The sequence below is a fragment of the Chelonia mydas genome, chromosome 8 (genome assembly GCF_015237465.2).
Source record: "Chelonia mydas isolate rCheMyd1 chromosome 8, rCheMyd1.pri.v2, whole genome shotgun sequence".
Taxonomy (NCBI): domain Eukaryota; kingdom Metazoa; phylum Chordata; order Testudines; family Cheloniidae; genus Chelonia; species Chelonia mydas.
The window spans coordinates 105,182,055-105,202,380 of record NC_057854.1 but is presented as its reverse complement, the minus strand read 5'-3'; the positions used below and the strand labels follow the sequence as shown (position 1 = coordinate 105,202,380).

General features: G+C 48.9%; 1 protein-coding gene across 24 annotated transcripts in view; it reads left to right on the top strand.

Annotated features, from left to right (window-relative positions):
* The window catches only part of PTPRF (protein tyrosine phosphatase receptor type F), a 615,392-nt gene that overhangs the window by 497,688 nt on the left and 97,378 nt on the right, over positions 1–20,326 (top strand). For 14 of the 24 annotated variants that reach the window (XM_027823957.3, XM_043552899.1, XM_043552898.1 and 11 more), the window contains one exon: positions 7,064–7,174. In XM_027823957.3, the coding sequence (XP_027679758.2) occupies positions 7,064–7,174 (111 nt within the window). Of the gene's footprint in view, positions 1–7,063; positions 7,175–18,307; positions 18,320–20,326 lie in introns of all 24 variants that reach the window. The other 10 variants (XM_043552892.1, XM_043552900.1, XM_043552897.1 and 7 more) reach the window with 1 other exon arrangement.

The window sequence follows — 20,326 nt, the reverse complement described above, 5'->3', positions numbered from 1 at the left end:
TGCCTGTGCAATATTTTTATACTCTTCCCTGGTCATTTGTCCAATCTTCCACTTCTTGTAAACTTCTTTTTTGTGTTTAAGATCAGCAAGGATTTCACTGTTAAGCCAAGCTGGTCGCCTGCCATATTTACTATTCTTTCTACACATCGGGATGGTTTGTCCCTGTAACCTCAATAAGGATTCTTTAAAATACAGCCAGCTCTCCTGGACTTCTTTCCCCCTCGTGTTATTCTCCCAGGGGATCCTGCCCATCAGTTCCCTGAGGGAGTCAAAGTCTGCTTTTCTGAAGTCCAGGGTCCGTATTCTGCTGCTCTCCTTTCTTCCCTGTGTCAGGATCCTGAACTCGACCATCTCATGGTCACTGCCTCCCAGGTTCCCATCCACTTTTGCTTCCCCTACTAATTTTTCCCTGTTTGTGAGCAGCAGGTCAAGAAGAGCTCTGCCCCTAGTTGGTTCCTCCAGCACTTGCACCAGGAAGTTGTCCCCTACACTTTCCAAAAACTTCCTGGATTGTCTGTGCACCACTGTATTGCTCTCCCAGCAGATACCAGGGTGATTGAAGTCTCCCAGGAGAACCAGGGCCTGCGATCTAGTAACTTCCGTTAGTTTCCGGAAGAAAGCCTCATCCCCCTGGTCCGGTGGTCTATAGCAGACTCCCACCACAACATCACCCTTGTTGCTCACACTTCTAAACTTAATCCAGAGACTCTCAGGTTTTTCTGCAGTTTCATACCAGAGCTCTGAGCAGTCATACTGCTCCCTTACATACAATACAACTCCCCCACCTTTTCTGCCCTGCCTGTCCTTCCTGAAGAGTTTATATCCATCCATGACAGTGCTCCAGTCATGTGAGTTATCCCACCAAGTCTCTGTTATTCCAATCACATCTTAATTCCTTGACTGTGCCAGGACTTCCAGTTCTCCCTGCTTGTTTCCCAGGAATTCCTCTCTCTATGTGGTGCCTTGTAGTGAGGGGAAATGTAGGGCACCAGGCCTCAGCACTGTGGATTGTTCTGCTCACCAAATGGCTGACATGGAAAGCAACTGCGGAGGAAGCCACACATTGGATTTCTCTCTTATGGAGGACGTGGATGGGGAGGAGTGGGGTAACTAGGTGCCCAGGGATGCCAGGTGGGTGAAATTCCATCTCCTCTAGAGCCGCTGGCTGAGAAAGGACAGTGTCTGTGTCAGTAGCTGGGATCGATTAGCACCAGCATTGTGACCCTCTTCCTTACATACATTCAGCGGTGAGTTCTCTGACTCCTGGGCATTTCACTTGTGTTCATCCTCGTAGTCCAGGGAAAAGATAAAATTCTTCTTGTCTTTGAGCCCTCGTGGCTGAGTCCAGGAGTTCCCCTGCTACTAAAACTGGGGTGCACGTGTGCCTGGGAGAGCTCCGTGTTCAACGTCTGCAGAAAAGTAGCCCCTAGAGAAGCTGCGCATGGGTCCCGGTGGAGCAGCACAGCCTCTCCTCCTGTCTGTTTCAGCGTTAGGGTTTCAGAGAGTTAAACTTGTCTTGGAGCTAGAGAGCTTTTTACAGAGCGGTACCGACAGTGGAGGGAGTGGAGCCCAGCCTGCCCCCTCGTATCTGCCAGCCTGATGGCCTTATCAGGATCTTTCTTCCCCATGTTCTCACAATGCGTTTTTAAATGCCACTTTTAAGCACTATCGTTCCAGCTAATGATGTTCCCTAAGCAGCACGACTGTATTTGAATAGATAGGAATCTCGGAGAGCGGCTGTGGGGCTGTCGACTGCGCCCATGTTGAAGGAGAAAAAAAGAAAACTCCAAAATGAAGACGTGATTGGCACAGGGGCCTAAGTGCAGAAGAAAAAGCTGCTTGTCAATCAGCAGCAGCCATTTCTTCCCTCAGCTCCAGAAAGTCTAGCCTCATCCCTGGCCCCGGAGAGCAGCCAGGGGCTCTTCTCAGAGCTTACAGCTCTCTGCTGTGCTGTAATGGGCCTGAGCTGTGATCAAGATCAGCTTATCACAACCAGTGCCTCTCCTAGCAACCTGTGCTCCTCCTGCCCATGGTGGAGAGGGGCTGGAGACAGAGCCCTGCTTGGGAGGCAGGCTGAGAGGGGCAGTGCCTGCGGGAAGAGACTTTGCTTCCATGTCAGTGTAGAGCAGCATAGCCTGACACCCATTTCTAGTGTAAGCTGCTTGCCGCTCCTCCCTACTCAGCTCAGACCCTCTGGCTGGGAGTCTCTCTTGCCAGTGGAAAAGCTGGAAGGCGTAGCAATGTGCTCCCTCGTTCCTTCAGTGATGCCGTGTTTGTTGTTCGTGTTTTAGGGCTTACCTCCAGGTGTAGTGCTTGCTAGGGCAGGTAGCCCCACGTACGTCAGTGACCTCAGCCAGAGTCCTCCATGTAGCAAGTGCTGCCCAGGAGGGAGTGTTTGCAGGATTGGGCCCTGAGACGTGTTTCAGCATCATTTTTTTAAAAAGCATTTTTTTTAAATCCGGTCACATTTTCTTTGTCTAATCAGCAGTGTGGCTGTCATCTCACTGGGAGGTGGGGCCGGGCGTCTGCCCTCTAACTCCTGCCTAGCCGGAGCCCCGATGGGTGACAATGATGGTAATGATTAACGCTTATTGGGCAGCTGTTAGCCCCCTAGATTTCAAAACACGCTCTGAAGGCAGGTCAAGGTCGGTGTCATTTTTCCAGGTGTACAGAGAGAGCTGTTGAGGTGGAGAAAGGGGAAGAGACTTGTCCAAGGTCACTCAGAGAGTCAGTGGCAAAGGTCTCCAGATTCCCAGCCCTGTGCCCTTGCTATAGGGTAGCAGAGCATAGAGGAAACGACAGACAGAAAGCCCCAGCAGGTGAGTAAATGGTTAATCATTGATTTGACAATTGTCAATCAGAGTAGTTGCAAAGAATGGGTAGAATTTATCAGTGCTTGGAAACTCCCTCATCTCAGCAACTTCCATCAGCTCTGCAGATGAGGGCTGGTCAGGACCCATTCAGTCCTTCAGCCCCGCCCGGATTGTTCCCTGTGGTAGGTTTTCTAGTGCCTTATGCAAACTAAATGTGAATTTCTCAAGAGATGAGGCTCCCACTGCCTGGGGATTTTCCTCCTCCTCAGCCTACATTGTTCCCCTTTCCCCAGCTATGGCCTGGCCCCCTCTTCAGATAACTAACTCCTCTGTGGCATGCACACCCTGCAGATACTTGGGAACATGTACATCTCCCTGTGTCTATCACTTCACCATTTGTTTTCCCACTAGAAAAACAACGCTGGCAGCCCTGCTGGTTGCCATCACAGTATCACGATGGGGCAGCTTCCTGTTATTGTTAATTATATTGCAGACTTTTTACATTTGTTTAGTGGCGATTTTGTTTTTGTAGCGGTCAGAAACTCTTCTCTGGCACAGACTGGAGGTTTCCTTTTACCTCCTTTGTCTCCTGGGACCTCTCAAGCATTCTCCATGCAGTGCTCTGTGGCCCTGGTCACTGTTGTCTCCGCATGCCCGTAGCTATACTGGACACATCTCGAGTAGGTTGTACAGTGGCCGGAGGAGTCTGTAGATTTGTGCTGAAGCACACGCTGAAAGTGGTGTTCTCAGAACCACGCCCCTGGCCACACTGCGATAGAGTTTCATCTGCAACAGTCCTCTTTGCAAGTCACTTCCTTCATCCCTCCTTTGCTTTTCTCTCCTCCCCCCACCAGAGCTATGATATTTGAGTGTCTTGAGATTAAGCACCTATAGATTGGCTAAGTAATGGTTAAGGAAAGTGGGAAGGTCATAAGTCTGCATTTGCATGTAAGCCCAGTGAAGTTTACTTACCAGGCTAAATAACAAAGAGGATGTCTTCTTGTGTTGCCCCTAACCCCCCTCCTGTCCGCACACAAAACCCTCTCACCCGTGTTTACTGGTGCTTTCAACCCAAGCCAGCTGGCTTCTCTGGGTGTAGTCTGAAAAGAGAGGTGTATTTTCCACTGCATGCATCCGATGAACTGAGCTGGAGCTCATGAAAGCTTATGCTCAAATAAATTGGTTAGCCTCTAAGGTGCCACAAGTCCTCCTTTTCTTTTTGCGGATACAGACTAACACGGCTGCTCCTCTGAACCCTAAAAAGAGAGTGAGAGACTTTCAGCTGGACTTGGTAACCTTAGTCCTGGAACCTCAAGGGGAGAGGCAATTCTTGATTTAGTTATAAGTTGAACAAAGGATCTGGTCCTCGAGGTGACTATAATGGAATTGCTCAGTAATAGCGACCACAATATAATTAAATTTAACATCCTTATAGGGGGAAAAATACTAAAGAAACCCGCCACTGTATTGTTTAACTTCAGAAGGGGGAATACACAAAAATAAGGAAGCTAGTTAAATGGAAATTAAAAGGAACAGTCACAAGAACGAATGAAATGCCTTCAAGCTGCAGGAAAACTTTTTAAAAACCCCATAAAGAGGCTGAAATTAAATGCAACCCCAATTTAAAAAAAAATAGAGGACCTCCCACACACACAATGACCCCTTGAAAAAATAAATCACTTGATACACTGCCCTGTTCCGTTTGGTCCCCCTGGGGCCTCTGGTGGTGGCCCCTGTCGGCAGACAGGAGACTGGGCTGGGTGGACCTTTGGTCTGATCCAGTCTGGCCGTTCTCATGTTCTTTTAACCTGCCCACTTTGCGGTGAGGATGCAGGATAAATGGCTGCTGATAGTCCCCCAGGGCCTTCCCACGATCCCTCCTCCCCTCCCCCCCACTCCATGCGCCCAGAAGGGCAGAACCATTCTCCTGTAATTCACTGGGAAGGAATCCTAGAGCAGCTCCGCTTCCTGCAGCGCAGAGAACCATGGGATACGCTCCTTGAAGTCCTAGTGACGCACGCAGGAGAGTGCTGTTCCAGCCACGACACAGCATTCTAGCTACAGCTTTGCAGTGTGGGGCTCTCGCCTGGGGTAAGCTAACCTGGGTGCTCAGCACCTGAGTTAACTCCGCAGTGAAGACACCCTAGCGAGTAATAGGAGGAAATTAAGGGGGGGGGGGGGGTAAAATAGGCTAAATATCAGAGAGATTGTCCCGCCAGTGAGGCTGCTAGGTTGTGGCACACAGTCCCTGGGGAAGTGGTGGAAGCCCTATAATTTGGCACATTTACAACTGAATTGGACAGAACACTACTACATTACAATCGGGAGCCATCCTGCACGGGCCCCTGGGCATGCACTAGATAACCTAATAGGTGTTCTCCATCTCTAGATTTTATTCTTCTCTCCAGCTTGTCAGGGCCGGGAAGCTTCCTTCCCTGCTGCCTGTCATGCTGCTGTCTGTTTGAAGATGTTTTTCACTGAGAGCATGTGGAAATCCAACATTTCCCCTGAATTCAGCAATAATGCACGAGAGATGTTGGGCTGGCCCGGCATTTCGAAGGGGTCCAGAGATCTCTGTGGTTTGGGGAAACGAGCATATTGAGTGAATGCAGTAGCGTGGTTTCTCTGTCTTGCTGAAGCCTCATTTTCAGCTCTAATGCAACAACAGCAAGGGCTTTGTGCATCATTTGTATTATGTGGCAGAACTCCAGGAAGTTCATTTTTTTCTCCATGATACACAGACTTCTGCTACAGTCTCAGTTTATCCTTCTAAATAATGCAGGTGGGTGGTGGTTGATTCACATCACTTTCTCTTCTCTTCTAATGATATGAAAACCCGAGTTTGACCTCCTCCACTTGAACTGAGAAGAAGGGAGATGGCAATTTCTGCAGCTATTCACAGTGCTGCTCTTCACAGTTATTCTGAACCGTGGCAGATGGAAATGGGTTCAAATTCTTACAAGCAAAGGGGTTAATGTTTTCTTCTAGTTCAAGTGTGTGGTTCGTGAGCAGAGTTCCCCTCCGACAAGCTGCTGGAGCCAGAAAAATCTGAGCTCTTGGAGGTGCTTTAAAAATGATTTCCTTGTTGCCGTGGGAAAGCAGGCAGAGCAGCCGAGAGAGCCAGGTCTGGGCATTTGCCCGTAACAGTGGTGGGTTACTTTTTATTCTTGTCACCAGGTTTCTTCTGGGTCTCTATCATTTTCTCACCTCTTTCCTTCTAGGTTCCACCTGCAGCTCAGTTAGCAGAGTTCAGGTTCAGCCAGATTTAGGTCCCATCCATACAAGGTGGTGAGCAGGCTTTGAAATGTTAAATGGCATCCAGCCAACCGGGTGCTGAACATGGGTGGGACAGCCAGCGCGGATGTGGGTTGACCACAGTTCACCTGAGATGGTTGGAAATTACATACGAAGTGTTCAGGTGCAGAGTAGCCATAGCCTTGGTCTCATGTGCTTAGCGCGACTCTCGCTATGTTCTGGGGGCTGTTATCGTTTGTACCCTTGGTGCGCCTGGCACTCTAGACATGTGACGAGATAACTTCTGGACCCTGAGACGCGTACAGCCTGAGTGAGATATTCCCCGGGCGGGGAGTGGGAACAAAGGCAAGGGGAACTCTGTGATGTTCTTTGTTCCACAGATTGTTTGTTTTTGCTATTTGATACTGTCTGTAATCAGGTGAGAGAGTGAGGAAAGGACTGGCCTGGAGAGAGCTGATTATCGGCAAGTCTAAAGATGTGGCTTTTGAGGAGGGATTTGGTGGAGAGGAGGGAGGCTGAGCAGGCGGCAGAGCCCTGGTTCTGTTCAGCAGAGGCCATGACTGTGGAGGAGTAGGAACCAAACAGCCATGGTTAGGTTACTTTTTGTTCAGCTGCTTTGATTAGAAAAATCTAATTTTAAAGTCTCGTAAAGGTTGTTTTATTAGACAGGAATCCTTTCCATCTAACACTGTAATTAACATGGAGCTGTGTGTTTTCTTTATTTAAGCAGCGCATTTATGTACCTGTGTCCATTGGAAAGGCATCAATAACTGGTTTTCGCATGCAATTAAAAACAACTCACCCACAACAGCATGGACACCCTGGGGCTGCAGATAGGTACCACTGAGAGTCTGAGGGCCGCAGTTTGTGGTACACTTACCCAGGAAAGTTACTTTTCAAGTAGAGCCTGTGTTCCTCATGTGGTGAAACTGTTCAGTTGCCATGTCTGGACTTGCCATAACCTGGGTTGTCTGTGTCTTCTTGTTTGTGCACAGGAGCTCTACAAATAGAGAACAGTGAGGAGTCTGACCAAGGCAAATATGAATGTGTTGCAACCAACAGTGCAGGAACCCGCTACTCTGCTCCAGCTAACCTTTACGTTCGAGGTAAGAGCAGCTTCTGTCCCAGGGTCACTCTCTCCCTGTTTAATGAACTGTGTGGCTTTGCAATGAACAAGTATGTGGTCCTGTCTTTGTGCATCGATAACGCTTTGTGGATTGTGTGACTTGAGTGGCCATTTGCTCCAGATTTGACAAATTAAATCCAAACGCATGTTTGAATAACACCAGGCTTGACTCAAATTAGCAAGATGTGGAAATCCATCTTCACCAAGCTTGTGGGATGCTTCTGTTGTCAAAAGAACTGAGCTAAGGCCAGAATTTTAATTCCTTTGAATTTCTTCACTTTGTGGCACAATTACTTAAGGGGAGGAGAGGTGTTTCAATCTCTCTTGTTTAAAGACAAAGCTTCAGTGGAGAAGTCTAAAATAAAGTCCCATTTACCCGCTAAGCCAAATCTTGTCAATTGTGGATGAGCAGGTCTTTAGCCACCTGCTTTGGGGTGTTGAGCCTTAAAAACTAGAGACCAGAACAGCTTTTAGAAGTTTTCTCGGTCCATCTTGTATCTGCATTGAAGGTAGATCCTATGGGTATTAAAGATACACACTAAGAACCCTGCTGAAAATCAGTTGCTATTCATGCGAAGAAGCCACTTTCTAATGGTTATTGTCTTGCCTTTTCTAAATTGTTGTTTTCAGAATACAAAAATGACCAGACTTTATGGCTGATGGACCTCTGGCCTAATTTATTTTTCTACATTAAATAAATCTGAATTACAAGTTTGGAAGGAGAGAGGGGCGTCTTTAAATCGTTGATTAACTCTGTTCTGTTCATCAAGGGAAAAAAAATTCTTCCCTGGTTGGGATCTGGTATCGCCAGAGCAACCAGGTCAGAAACCCTTGAAAACTGGTTTGGGATTTGCCCAAGGGGTGTGATGCTACCTAATGCTTTTTCGGAAGGTGTTTCGAACCCAACTTTATTTCCACATAGTAACTCAAGACACTGACAACTGTTGGTAAATGAAATCTCATCTTCATTTCTTCCTCTCTCTCTCCTTTGAGCACAACCCCCAAAGCCACCCTTGGAAGCTACAAATGCTTTGGTCAGTGTGGAGAGAGGAGAGGATGATGATAAAACGTCATATGCTATGCGTTTGCTTCTAGGTTCCGCTTCGTGCCTTGTGCTTTTTTTGTTTGCTTCTAGGTGCCGCGTCTTGCATTGGATTCTTTGCTTATTTGCCAGGGGGCTCATTTTGCAGCATCATTTGGATTGTAAAAATCTTTGGCAAACTAAAGTATCAGATTAAACATGCTCAGAAGATTAGAGCTTTCTCTGTGCAGTGGACCCACTCGTTTGACTCGTGCAGTATAATTATGGGTGATTTTAAACTCCCTGTATTCTTGTACATTCATTTTTCAGGCCAGCTTTAGTAAAATTCATCCCCAGGTTGTCCCTTCACACCCTGAAGGAGAGAGTGTTCATTTGAGTGTATCACACTGGATGTTGTTGCACTGACTTTGGGGGTATTTAGCCTTCGTGTCACAATAGCTGAGTGTTTTCCTTCCTGTACATAGGATCAATCCATGAAACGTACCCCATCGATCATAGAAATGCTACGGAAAATACTGCTAGGAGGCTAGTATTTCAGCTGAATGCGGCAGCTTCTAGGGACGGAGAAACCTCGGCTTAAATCTTCCTGGTTTCCCATTCATGGATGTTCATTCTTTATTTACCAAGAGAATCCCTTAAGACTGTAAGAAATACAGGAAGCTACAGCACTTGGCTTGTCACACAGAAGGGGTTGCCTGGCCTGCATGTGCTTGGGGATGAGAATGGGTTTACACGTGGATGGGAGGATCCAGATGCTCCATGAAGAGAGTGCTCCAGATCTGTGCTCAGTTCATTGTCTGTTTACCAGTGCTTTCCTTTTGTGTGCATTTTGGACCAACCCTCCTTTTATTGCACATCATCTTTACAATGTGAATCTCCAGCCTGCATGATCCTGATAAAGCCCTGCAGTATAGAGAAGACCGGTTACTCCATAAATCGTCCACAGATGAAATTCCCCATATATCCTGGTTCCTAGATAATATTTATGCATGAGGTATCTGATATCTACTGTTTTAAAAAACAAAATGTTCATCATGAATACGTCAGTTAGTGGCTTCAACAAGTCAGCCAAACCAAGAACCATAGTTTATACCTTTATCAAACTGAAATTTTTTTCCCCCTTGTCTCTCATGTCTGCATTGCAGAATAAAAAGAATCCCTTGTTTCTGCCCATGTGGTTATTGTGCTATGTTGTGGTTAGTTAGAAGAATTGGTAACTTTCAATGGGGTCCTTGGAAAGTGCCTACATATTTGCTAGAGAAGACATTAATTAATGCTAAATTACGGTGGAATTAAGTGTTCTAGCTACACCACTGCCACATGATGGTTTCATAATGATTGACCTTATTACAACGAATACCCAAGGAATTAGCTGCTTACTGGAAAGTGGCTGAGTGTTGCTTCCATTGTCGCTTTGTGAGCAGAGGTATTAATTTCCATCCAGTGGTAATTCTCAGGAGTGCTTGTGCCTGCTTTCATTTACAGCCTATTGTTTTTTTAATAGTTCAAATGTTTGTTTGTCACTTGACTCCTGGGGTTTCTAGTTTTTGATCATTTCCTCCCCTTTCACAGCCCCCCAGGAAATCCTTTGTGGGAACCCTGGGTTACAAAGCACAAGCTCATTAGCATCTTTGTTACATCCTGACCCTCATACTAATAGAGGAAGTTCCTGGGTGCTGAGAGTGAGTATCCAGGCACTGCTCAGGGCTTCCCATATCACTAAAAGAACAGGAGGAGGATGGAGCTGGCTACTCCGCAGTGTCTTGCCTCTGAATCCTTCAGAGCCAGCACTTCAGCACAGATGGACTTCATTAAAAGTTAAAACATTTCCACACAAGGGATTTGTAAAGGAAAGTGGATGCATTTTCCTTCAAGCTATTATTTTCATTGTAATAAGTGTGCTGAAAAGCAGCCCTCAAAAGTGTTTTGCTTCTAAACTGACAGGTCTATCTGTCTGTAAAGAGTGCGCTCTGACAACGCCACACAGCGCAGCCCTGTGCTGTAAGCCTGACAGAGCACTTCACTCTGAATGGCTGGCTTTGGCCCAGAATGGTTGGTAGGAGATGTTTTGCACTCTCGGGAGAAGCAAAAGCATTGAAGACTATGCCAGAGAGAGGGGGATTGCAGGTCAGAGAGGGAGAATTTATAGTGCTCTCAGTGCAGCACAGCCTCACCTGGCCATTTTAGAACTGCACGTCCTTCGGTCCAGGTGCACTTTCCGACTCTCTGCTTTGATCCCTTGCCTAGTCTGTCAGAACAGCTCGGGAGTCCAATGGCTGTGGTTTGTGTGCTGTTATTACAGTAACGCCTCGGAGTCCTCTCCAGGGTCAGGGCACCCCATGGTGCTGAGAGCTGTGCAAACACATACGAAGTCATGTTTCTTACAGTCTAATTTTAGACAAGACACAGTACGTCAATGTAACAGCAGGAGCAAAGATGGGCATACCAGTAGTATGACCATGTTAGTACATCAGTGAGTTGTGTGTCCAGCATAATGGCTCCAGTTCCCAGAAGAAATAAATTTCTTCCATCCTGCACTTGGCCTCCGGTTGCCTTCAGCTGCACACAGAGGCTTGTGAGTCAGCGAAGGGCTTTGCACTGCCATGCCGGCAGCATTGGGCAGGCTCCCCATGGCTCTCCTAGCTTTGGGATACAGTCTAAACGTCTGAGTCTGCATGAATAGGCCCTTCCCTCTGGCCTCAGCCTCGGTCTGTCCTGCAGATGAAATTGGCTTTAGCCTAATTTATACAAAGCCACTGGTTGGGGAGGCTGCATGGGATAATGTCCTCTTAGAGCGCGACAGTATTCTCTAGACTTGACCCCGTGCTGCTGCTCGCGATAGTGTAACTGTAGGGTACCCTCATGTTTGATTAGGAGATTCCATATTCAGACATCGTGTTCCGGGTAAAACAAAAATACCCATTGTCCAGCAAATGGCCTTTGTTATAGATGCCACTTTTTGGACCTTCAAGGTATGGCTAGAGCACGTTGTTGGTGACTGGGTAGGTGAGGCAGACACAGAAAATTCTCTACTACAAAGAGAGTCTGACACATACTGTACATTACAGAGCAGGAACCCGCAAAACTGGCTTTCAAAAAGACAGCTATAAATAAGGGCCCTGCTGCAGAATTATACATCAGTAAATTAAACAAGATCACAGTCAGTATAAATGGTATTATTATGATACCTGTATATTTTCCTGCTTTGTCTTTTAAAAGGCTGGGCTGGTATTTAATTTGGAGGGGGTAGAATTTGCGTGGGGGCTGAGATTTGATCTGCCGAGTTTCACCCTGGAACCAAATTAAACCAAAATAAAATTAGGATTGCAAATCGCTCTAGTCCTGGCAACAGTACTCCGATGAGAGCGCAGCTAGTGTCTCCAGGCACGTGACGGGGGTCTTTGGAGCCCTCCCTGGGGCCAAGTCACCTAACCAACCCAACTGGCTGCCAGCCTGAGCCCATGATTTGCGTGTCTGTGAAGTGCTGAGCACATCACGGGCGCTGTGCACATCACAATAATGATGCTGGATGACAAAGGCTGGCCTGCAGCAACGGCAGCAGGATTTGAAGTATTTCAAATGGAAATGTTTTGCTTATCTAAAATTAAAACCAGCTGAAGTAGCAACAACAATCAAAGCTGAGGGCATTGCTGATGGGACAGTCAAAGCTGAGGGCACTGATCAAATGATCAGTGATCAAAGAAGAGGGTTCTTGAGAAAGGGTGATAAAATACTACCCCCACACCTACAGCACGTGCGCCGTGTCAGTGCCTATCTGATCCGGCGGAGCTGTACAGATCCAGAGAAGGGCCCTGGCAGTGGTCACATACAAAGAGATGTTGCAAAGGTGAGGCCTGGTTAGCTTGGCCAGGAGAGAATGTATTACTGATAGAAATCTGTGAATTGCCATGTTGGGCCAGCCCCAGATGTTCGGAGGAAGGAGCAGGAAGCCCTGCAGTAGCAGCTTCCCTGTCTGCAGGGAAAATTCCTTGCTCCCCCCAGGTAGTTGGAGTGTTGCCTGAACCATGAGGCAGAAGAGGTGGTTACATCCCTTTGAATGGCGGTTTTCAAACTTTGCTTCTGGGGACCCAGTTGAAGAAAATTGTTGGTGCCCGCGACCCAACGGAGCTGGGGATGAGGGGTCCCGGGGTGTGGGAAGGGGCTCTGGGCTGGGGCAGGGGGTTGGGGTGCGGGCGGGGTCAGGGCTCTGGGCTGAGGGTGCAGGCTGTGGGGTGGGGCTGGGGATGAGGGGTTTGGGGCGTTGGAGGGGCTCAGGGCTGGGGGTGAGGGCTGTGGGGTGGGGCCGGGAATGAGCGGTTCAGGGTGTTGGAGGGGGCTCTGGGCTGAGCGTGCAGGCTCTGGGGTGGGGCTGGGGATGAGGGGTGGGGGGGGGCTCAGGGCTGTAGCAGAGGGTTGGGGTATGAGAGGGGTCAGGGCTCTGGGCTGAGTGTGCAGGATATGGGATGGGGCTGGGGATGAGGGGGTTGGGATGCAGGAAGGGGCCCTGGTTTTGGGGGGCTCAGGGCTGGAGCCGGGGGTTGGGGTGTGGGCTTACCTCAGGCAGCTCCTGGTCAGCGGTGCAGCGGGGGTGCAGAGGCAGGCTTCCCACCTGTCCTGGCACCGCGGACCGCGCTGCACCCCGGAGCAGGTCATGCTCCTAGGCGGAGGTGAGCTAGCACCGCCCCCCCCCCAGCTCCTATTGGCCGGTTCCTGGCCAACGGGAGTGCGGAGCCGGTTCTCAGGGCAGGAGCAGCATGCGGAGCCCTGTGGCCCCCCGGGACTAGGAGCCAGACCTGCTGCTGGTTGCTTCCAGGGCGCAGCACGGTGTCGGAATAGGTAGGGACTAGCCTGCCTTAGCCGGGCAGCACCACTGATGGGACTTTTAACGACCCGGTCCATGGTGCTGACCAGAGCCACCGCGACCCAGTTCCTTTACTGGGTCACGACCCACAGTCTGAAAACCACTGCCTTTCAAAACTCCTGGTGGCTTTTTGGTTTTTGAATGCACTACAACAACTCCGGATATTCTTGTTAACCATATAAACAGCCAGTCTCTCCTTCCAGCCTGCTAAGCTTATGGTCCCAACAATAGTGTGGCAATAAGTTCCATAGGCCAGCTGGGCTTCATGGGGAAAAGTATTTACAGCTTTCCCTTTGATCAGTTTGAAATTTGCCACCTTTCAATATCATTGTCCTCAAATGTCCCCTGGCTCTTGTGGTGAGACAGGAAGAACAGCCGTTTCTGATGTACTTTCTCTGTCCTATTCCTTATTTTGAATATTTTTATCATGCCCCCTCTTATTCATCTCGTCTTTAAGGCAAACCATCTTTTCAGTCTCTCCTCATATGAGAGTTTTTCTGTGTCCCTAATAATAATTGTTGTTCAATAAACAGTAGTTCTCCGCCCTTTTCTCAAAGCACTGTACAGGTGTTAAATAAATAAACCTCGCAACTGATGATTCCTTGCGAAGCCCTTTGCAGGTGAACAGTGCAATATAGGGACCATGTCTGATTATTTATAAAATGTGCTTTATGAAACAGGGAATCGAATTGGTTGATGTCCAAGGATGTGATACAACTGCTTGGGTAGGACTTGTTAGTTATTTTCCCTCCCTCATACAATATTTGGTATAAAGTATCATATCACTTTACTCGCTAAACATCCCAGATCCTCTCATTTCCCATGCACAGAGGGATCCTCTCGTTTCCCATGCCACACGCAATGGATCCCTGAGCTTGTGCCACTGATTGTGTGCGTGAGTGTGTGTTCACTACAAGTGGGAAGCTACAGTTTGGTGTCTTGAGAATCCTATTTGTATCTCTCGGCTGTCTCTAATGCACCCAGCATTGTGGCTCCTGGACATCCTGTATTTGTGGGGGGAGGAGGGTCTTATTCTCAGTTCATCTGGGATAAAACAGCCAATTTCTCCTTGTGTAGTTCTCCACTGCTGAGAAGTGTGAAAAATGAAAGTCAGAGTACAAATCGTGGCGTCCCTGGGGCTCAAAATACAGTTATGTGAATGAGCAGGAACAGGTTAATTCCCTCTGGGCTTTCCTAGTCTTGGTGGTTTCTGTCTTTAGACTGTAAGGTCTTTAGGCAGGGCCTGTTGACCTAAAGCGCTTTGAGATCTGCTGATGGGAAGTGCTCGGTAAGGGCTAGGTATTATTGTTCTGTATTTTATCGTGTACAGCACTGAATGCACTATGGGTGCTCAGCAGATGCAGAGAATTCCCTGAGGAATGGCAGTGCCAGTTGGACTTGAGCTCTCGTGGGGGTTAGAAACTGTTTGCTGCCCACTCTGCGGAGCCTTGGAAACCTACCGGTATTTTGTTAAGCTTGTGATCATTGTTCTCAGCCCTGTATGGACATATCCTAGGCACAGGCCCCATCCCTACTGCAAGAGCCTACGCTCTCGGTTAAAATATCCAAAAGCAAAGACTCTTACAGCCCTACAGTCCCTCTGTCTGCAGCAAGCTGCTGCAGTAAGAATATTGCGGCTGCTGCGTAAAATGATCCTGTCTTGGAAGAGTCTGCACCAGATTCAGTCAGCATGGGAATTTCAGGGTTTGGCATGCTGGAGCCACCTGATGGTCTGTGCTGGCAGGCATGTCTCTGACGTGGCCTTGATCTTTAGGCTTCCTCGCTGTCTTTCCCTGGATTGGGATTTTTTTCCGTCTGTGTGTGATTGGCTGCCCCCTAGTCATTCCCATTGTGATTTTATTTACATCAGAGTTCCCAGAAAGGCAGATGAGTTTGAATCTTGTCAGGATACTCAGGGTTCATGAGCAGGGCCAGCTCTAGGATTTTTGCCGCCCCAAGCAAAAAAAAATTTTGGCCGCCCCCGCTTTTTCTCGTGCCCACCCCCAGCTCCACCCCTTCCCCAAATCCCTGGCCCCGCCTCCTCTCCCGGGCGTGCCGCATATCCCCCCCCCATTGCTTTCTGCAGCTCCCCCCCGCAACCACCTGCCCTCGCTCACTCCGCTCCGCCTGCTCCCCTGAACATGCCGCCGCTCCACTTCTCCCCCCTCCCTCTCAGGCGAGGGAGAGGCAGCGTGTTCAGGGGAGCGGGCGGAGCGGAGGGGAGCGAGGGGGGGGGGAGCGCAGGAAGTAACCGGGAGGGGGGGGGTTGTGGAACCGCTCCCCGCCCCAGCTGACCTGCGCTCCACCACTGCCGCCTCCCCCGAGCGCTCCGCCAACGGGCTTCTCCCTCCCAGGCTTGCCACGCCAAACAGCTGTTTCGCGCGCGGCAAGCCTGGGAGGGAGGGGGGAGAAGTGGCGCGGCGACGGCGCGCTCAGGGGAGCAGGCGGAGGCGGGGCGGCGGGGGCACATTTCTAGGGGCAGCATGGCCGGCGCTGGAATGCCGCCCCTCGAAATGTGCTGCCCAAGCACCTGCTTGTTTTGCTGGTGCCTAGAGCCGGCCCTGATCATGAGACACTGTGGACATGTGACATGCACCACATCTCTAAATCCTCTGTGCCCTCATGGCACAAATTCCCCTGCGGTTTTCACTGTCGCTGTTCGGTGTCCAGCGCACTGGAGAAAGGTGAGAGGCCTATTGGTAAAACATACTGCCACAGCCTAGGAGTGAGAGGGATAGAGACCTGCAGATAAGGGAGAATCGGAATGGGAGCTGGAAGGAGAATAAACTTTCAATTCGGTTTGTCTCAGTCTTTTTACAGACAAAGTAACAACAGCAGAAATTTAAATATTAGCCAAAGAAAGAAGAGAGAGCTTTCTGTCTGGGGCTTTCTCTTTTGCTAGTCTTTGGGAAGCAGCCTGCTGTTTATTTCCTATAGTCCATTAATATAGTAAGAGATTAAGAGATAATCCAGCAATTAGTGATGAGCAACAGCCTCGAAACTTGATCTTGTCTGGCACCCTAGAAAATAATCTGTTTGAACTAGCTTGTATCACATGTGTCCCTTCACCTCTGTAACTGTAATCTGAAGTGTAAATACTTTTGGTAAGCCATTGCCAGAGCAGCCAGCCCTCCAGACATGCTGACAAGCTCCCGATCCCCTCCAGCAACACGAGTGCAGCAAACATTGTGCCGACCTGAGATTTCAAAGGGGAAACCTGTTGATCCTCCGGTAGAACCAGCAGGCTTCAGTCTGCCTGCCCATCCTAAAGGCCAGGTCATATACAACTGTGATTCCTTGGGGACTGTAGATATCTAATGCACCCACCACTAAGGCATGCCGTGACCCACTGACGGACTACGGCTGCCACAGCTGCTGTGTTACTGGCCCTAGCCATTAAACTAGGATTGTGGCCTTTGTACCCTCTTCTTACGGCCCTGGGCTGTCCTGCCCTGTTCAGTCACAGGGTTCAATTTAAACCTACTTGTTTCCTCACCTTTATCACAGCTCCCTGGTACCCCGTCTCACGATGCTGCCGCCAGCGTTAGTACACAGCGTGCTAACATGTGGCCTGCAGGATTGTTTCCCTGTATTGCCTCCCACAGCGGACTGGCCTGGGGCGCCGCCTTGCCTCTCAATGCAAGGGCTGCTAGGAAGTGTGACCTCTTCCTTGAGATGAGCTAAGCTGAATCTCAAACCCTCTCGACCTGCTGAGCCCCCAGCAAAAGGTGGGATGTGTTTCTTCAGGGGATGAGAGCGTCCCTCCAGCTTGTTTCCCTCCTGCTACCGTATGTGGGTTTGTGCTCTGTGTCTGTACAGGGTGAAGCAGTTCTGATATGAATAATTGGCAGAGGGAGAATACCAGCTTTGAAAGGGACTGAAGGAAATCTGGCCCTGGAATCAGGGCTGTGTTGATAACGGACATTCAAGAGGTGTGATCTCTGGTCTTAGCACTTGCTCCTGAGTTCCCAGCCTTCTGGCTCTAGTCCCCTAGTGTCAGGTACTCAAAGAAATAAAAGCAAGGCTTGTGCTGTTCTCCTCCAAGCTCCACTGCACTTTTTAGGCCTCTGCTGTAGCCCATATTAGCAGTTCATTGCCTGTTCTACATCGTGTCAGTGTGCGTTAAAATCCTCTCCTCTTTGATCACTGGAAATGACTGACTGACTGCTGTACACGCTGTACCACATGCTGGGTTTTAATTTGCAATGTTTCTTCTGAAAAGCAGGTTTCTCCCCCCACAGCCTCCCTCGCCACAAAGGAATGTGATTCGTAAGCAGTCTTTAGCCATCAACCCTCGTCTTTGTGTTCTCTCAGCGAGGGTTCAGTTACAGCCGCTGTGCCACAGATCTCTAGCTGGAGTGATGTCGTTCTGGCTAAAGAAATAAGGTGTCCTTTATCCGTAAGGAAAATGTAACTAACCTTTTACTGTCTCTCCTGCAGGAACAAAAACTGGGACCTCCACATTGATTCTGGGTGTTCTTGTTGCTTTGATTTCTTGTCTGTCTTTCACGCCAGCACAATGCACCAGTAAGGCCCTCCCGACACTGAGCTCAGCTGAGACTGCACATGCCTGTCAATTGTCTAATACCTTTCTGCCACAATTAGCTCTTTGGTTGGAGAGGGGGAGCAGCTCTTCATGGTAGAAGACTTTCCATTTACCACCAGGAACATTTCCTCCATATTTTAACGTTATGATCTACATGTCTATGCTCTTCCCAGTGTGTGGTCAGTGGGTTCAAAGTGCCTTTACCATCATCTCTATGCTTGGAATGGGAGCACGCGCGTGTTTGAAGCAAATCCATGCGGTGACTAAAGGCGTGCGTGTGTGTGTGTTGCATGTATTTACATGTCTGTGCTTCCAATACTGGCCAGGAGAGGGGCTGCCCACTGAAATGCACTGCAGCTGTTGGGTGTGATGTGCACTCCTGTCTGCCATGTCTCCATGTGTCTCGAGTCGGTCAGTGGGTGCTTGTCCCTGGTCAGAGCAGTGCATGTGGAAGGCTCTGTGTCTTTTGCGAGTGTGAAGCTGTGTGCGTGCATTGTGGGGAATCCTGACTGACTTCTGCAGTCTTGTCTTGTTGTTTCAGTGGTGTGCGGACAGATGAAGCTTGGCCTGTTTTTACTCTCTGTGTTTTTCCTTGTCTTTTTTTTATTCCCTCCTCATCTTCATCGCACTCTGCCATCAAACAAAACAAACTTTCATCTCTCAGATCAGCGAGAAGGTTGGTCCTTTTCACTTCTTATCCATCTACAGTACGCCACGCCACGTCAGATGGGACTTTTCCAGTAGGGAAAGGAGAGCCGGCCCTGAAAGGGGCGGGCCCCTACAGACCTTGGCTCCCTGCCAGGCACGGCCACAGCGCGCCTGATGAAATCTGCTTACTGTTTGCTATGACTTTGGTGATGGCATTGATACACTGCTTGCATGCCTTTGTTGCTTGAGAGTTAAAATGCACAGAATATATTTGCATGCAAAACACAAGCTAAGGGTTCTGTGTTTAAGGGGAAAGAAGTGCATGCGGGGTTTTGCCTTCACCCATTACCTGTACCAGGCTCTGCGCTAATACATCTGAACTGCTTCTCTTTCCTGGTAGGAGATCGAGAGCACTAGTTGGAAGCTTTGATGTGACTGATCTCCCCCTCTCGCTGTGTGAGCTGCTGGTGGAGAGCAGGAGCTGCACTTTCTCCTTTTGCTTCATTGTTTCGGTTATTTTAGATGGCTAAACTCCCTTTTGATCACGGCTGTAGGCAAAGGCTCGAGTGCTCCTCTCCCCTGCACCTGTATAGAAAGAGGAGCTGAGGACACTGGCCCAGTGCTCTGGTGCCTTTGTGTTACATGCAGCTTCCTGCTCTTCTGTGGTTCTCACTCCCTTGGCGTGCTGGGATCTCCAGGCCTCTGAACCCCCTTGCATGTCCGGGTGGCAGGGTTTGCCTTCGCCTTCCTCACTTGTGCTGGGTCTTTGCCTTGCTAGCAGCAGAATTGGAAGAGCCCCAGTGACCTCAGCCTTGCTCTGGTGACCCCTTGACAAGCCCAGCTGCTGTCCTACCAGGAGCTCTGGGTCACGAGGGAACGTTGCTTTACCCTCCTCTCTGTCCTGATGCAGCTCCATTGCCCTGAGAGCAGAGTGGGACCAAAGAACAATCACACAGGGAAAGGGCATAGGCAGGTCAAATCTGTACACGGAATGCCAGGTCTAGGCTGATGCGAGGCCTTTGAGATCTGTGACACATTTAGCACTGATGAAAGTGCTGGCTTTGACAGCCCTGGTGACTGCTTTAATTCCCAGAACAGATCCCTCATGGGCAGGCACTTTGCAGGTTCTCCCTGCACCCTCTGAACTGGAGTCACCACCTCTAATGCGGGGTCGTTCTCTGTGACCCATTCAGCCCTAGATCCAGTTAGGTTGCTGGTATTGTGACGTGCAGCCCTGCCCCCAGGAGCTGGTGGGACCCCAGCTTGTTTCACACAAGCCACCAAGCAGCCATCTGAGTTAATTTGATTTTAACAAGAAGGAGAACGTGTTGAACGAGTCCTCCTAGCAGTTGTTCCAGTGCAGTATTTACTTACTTCCCATTTCCCTCCCTGCAGCATGCTCTCGTTTCAGTTGTACTGAGGCAGAGGCTCTTGTTTTCCCTCTAAAAAAAGAATTCTTGGAGTTCAGAATGACCTGAACCTAAGACAACAATGGAAAATGAGAACAATGAAAAGAAAGAAAGACCCAAAGCCGAGCCCCAGAGCCTGCAGGATGTCACTGAATTGGAAGGCTGCGGAGAAGGCTCAGAGATCACAGGAACAGTGAATCTCGGGCTCTGTCTCGGTGCTTCTGCATTTCAGTCACACACTTTAATGGCCGGGAGCTGAACAAGTGAGAAAATGGCTATCAGCCAAGAGGAGCAGATAATTTCTCCTTTTCTCCGCTCTCCATTGGCCTCTCCCTCTCACCCTACCAAAAATCCACACGTACACAAATATTTAATGTGATGGCAGAAAATAGTTTCTAAATATTCCAATGGGATTTGCAGTGCTTATAATTTGTTTGGCACTGATAATTACATCTTACGTTTTTCTAGCTTTACTTAAACCTATGTACTGCTCACCCATGCATTTAATTACTGCTCTGCGACTGCTACAAGGTTATTTATTAAAGAGTTATTTTATCTTGATACAGTGGATCTTTTCTCTTATTCCCCTCCTTAATGTTGTGTTATTTTCATCAGAGAAATTTCAG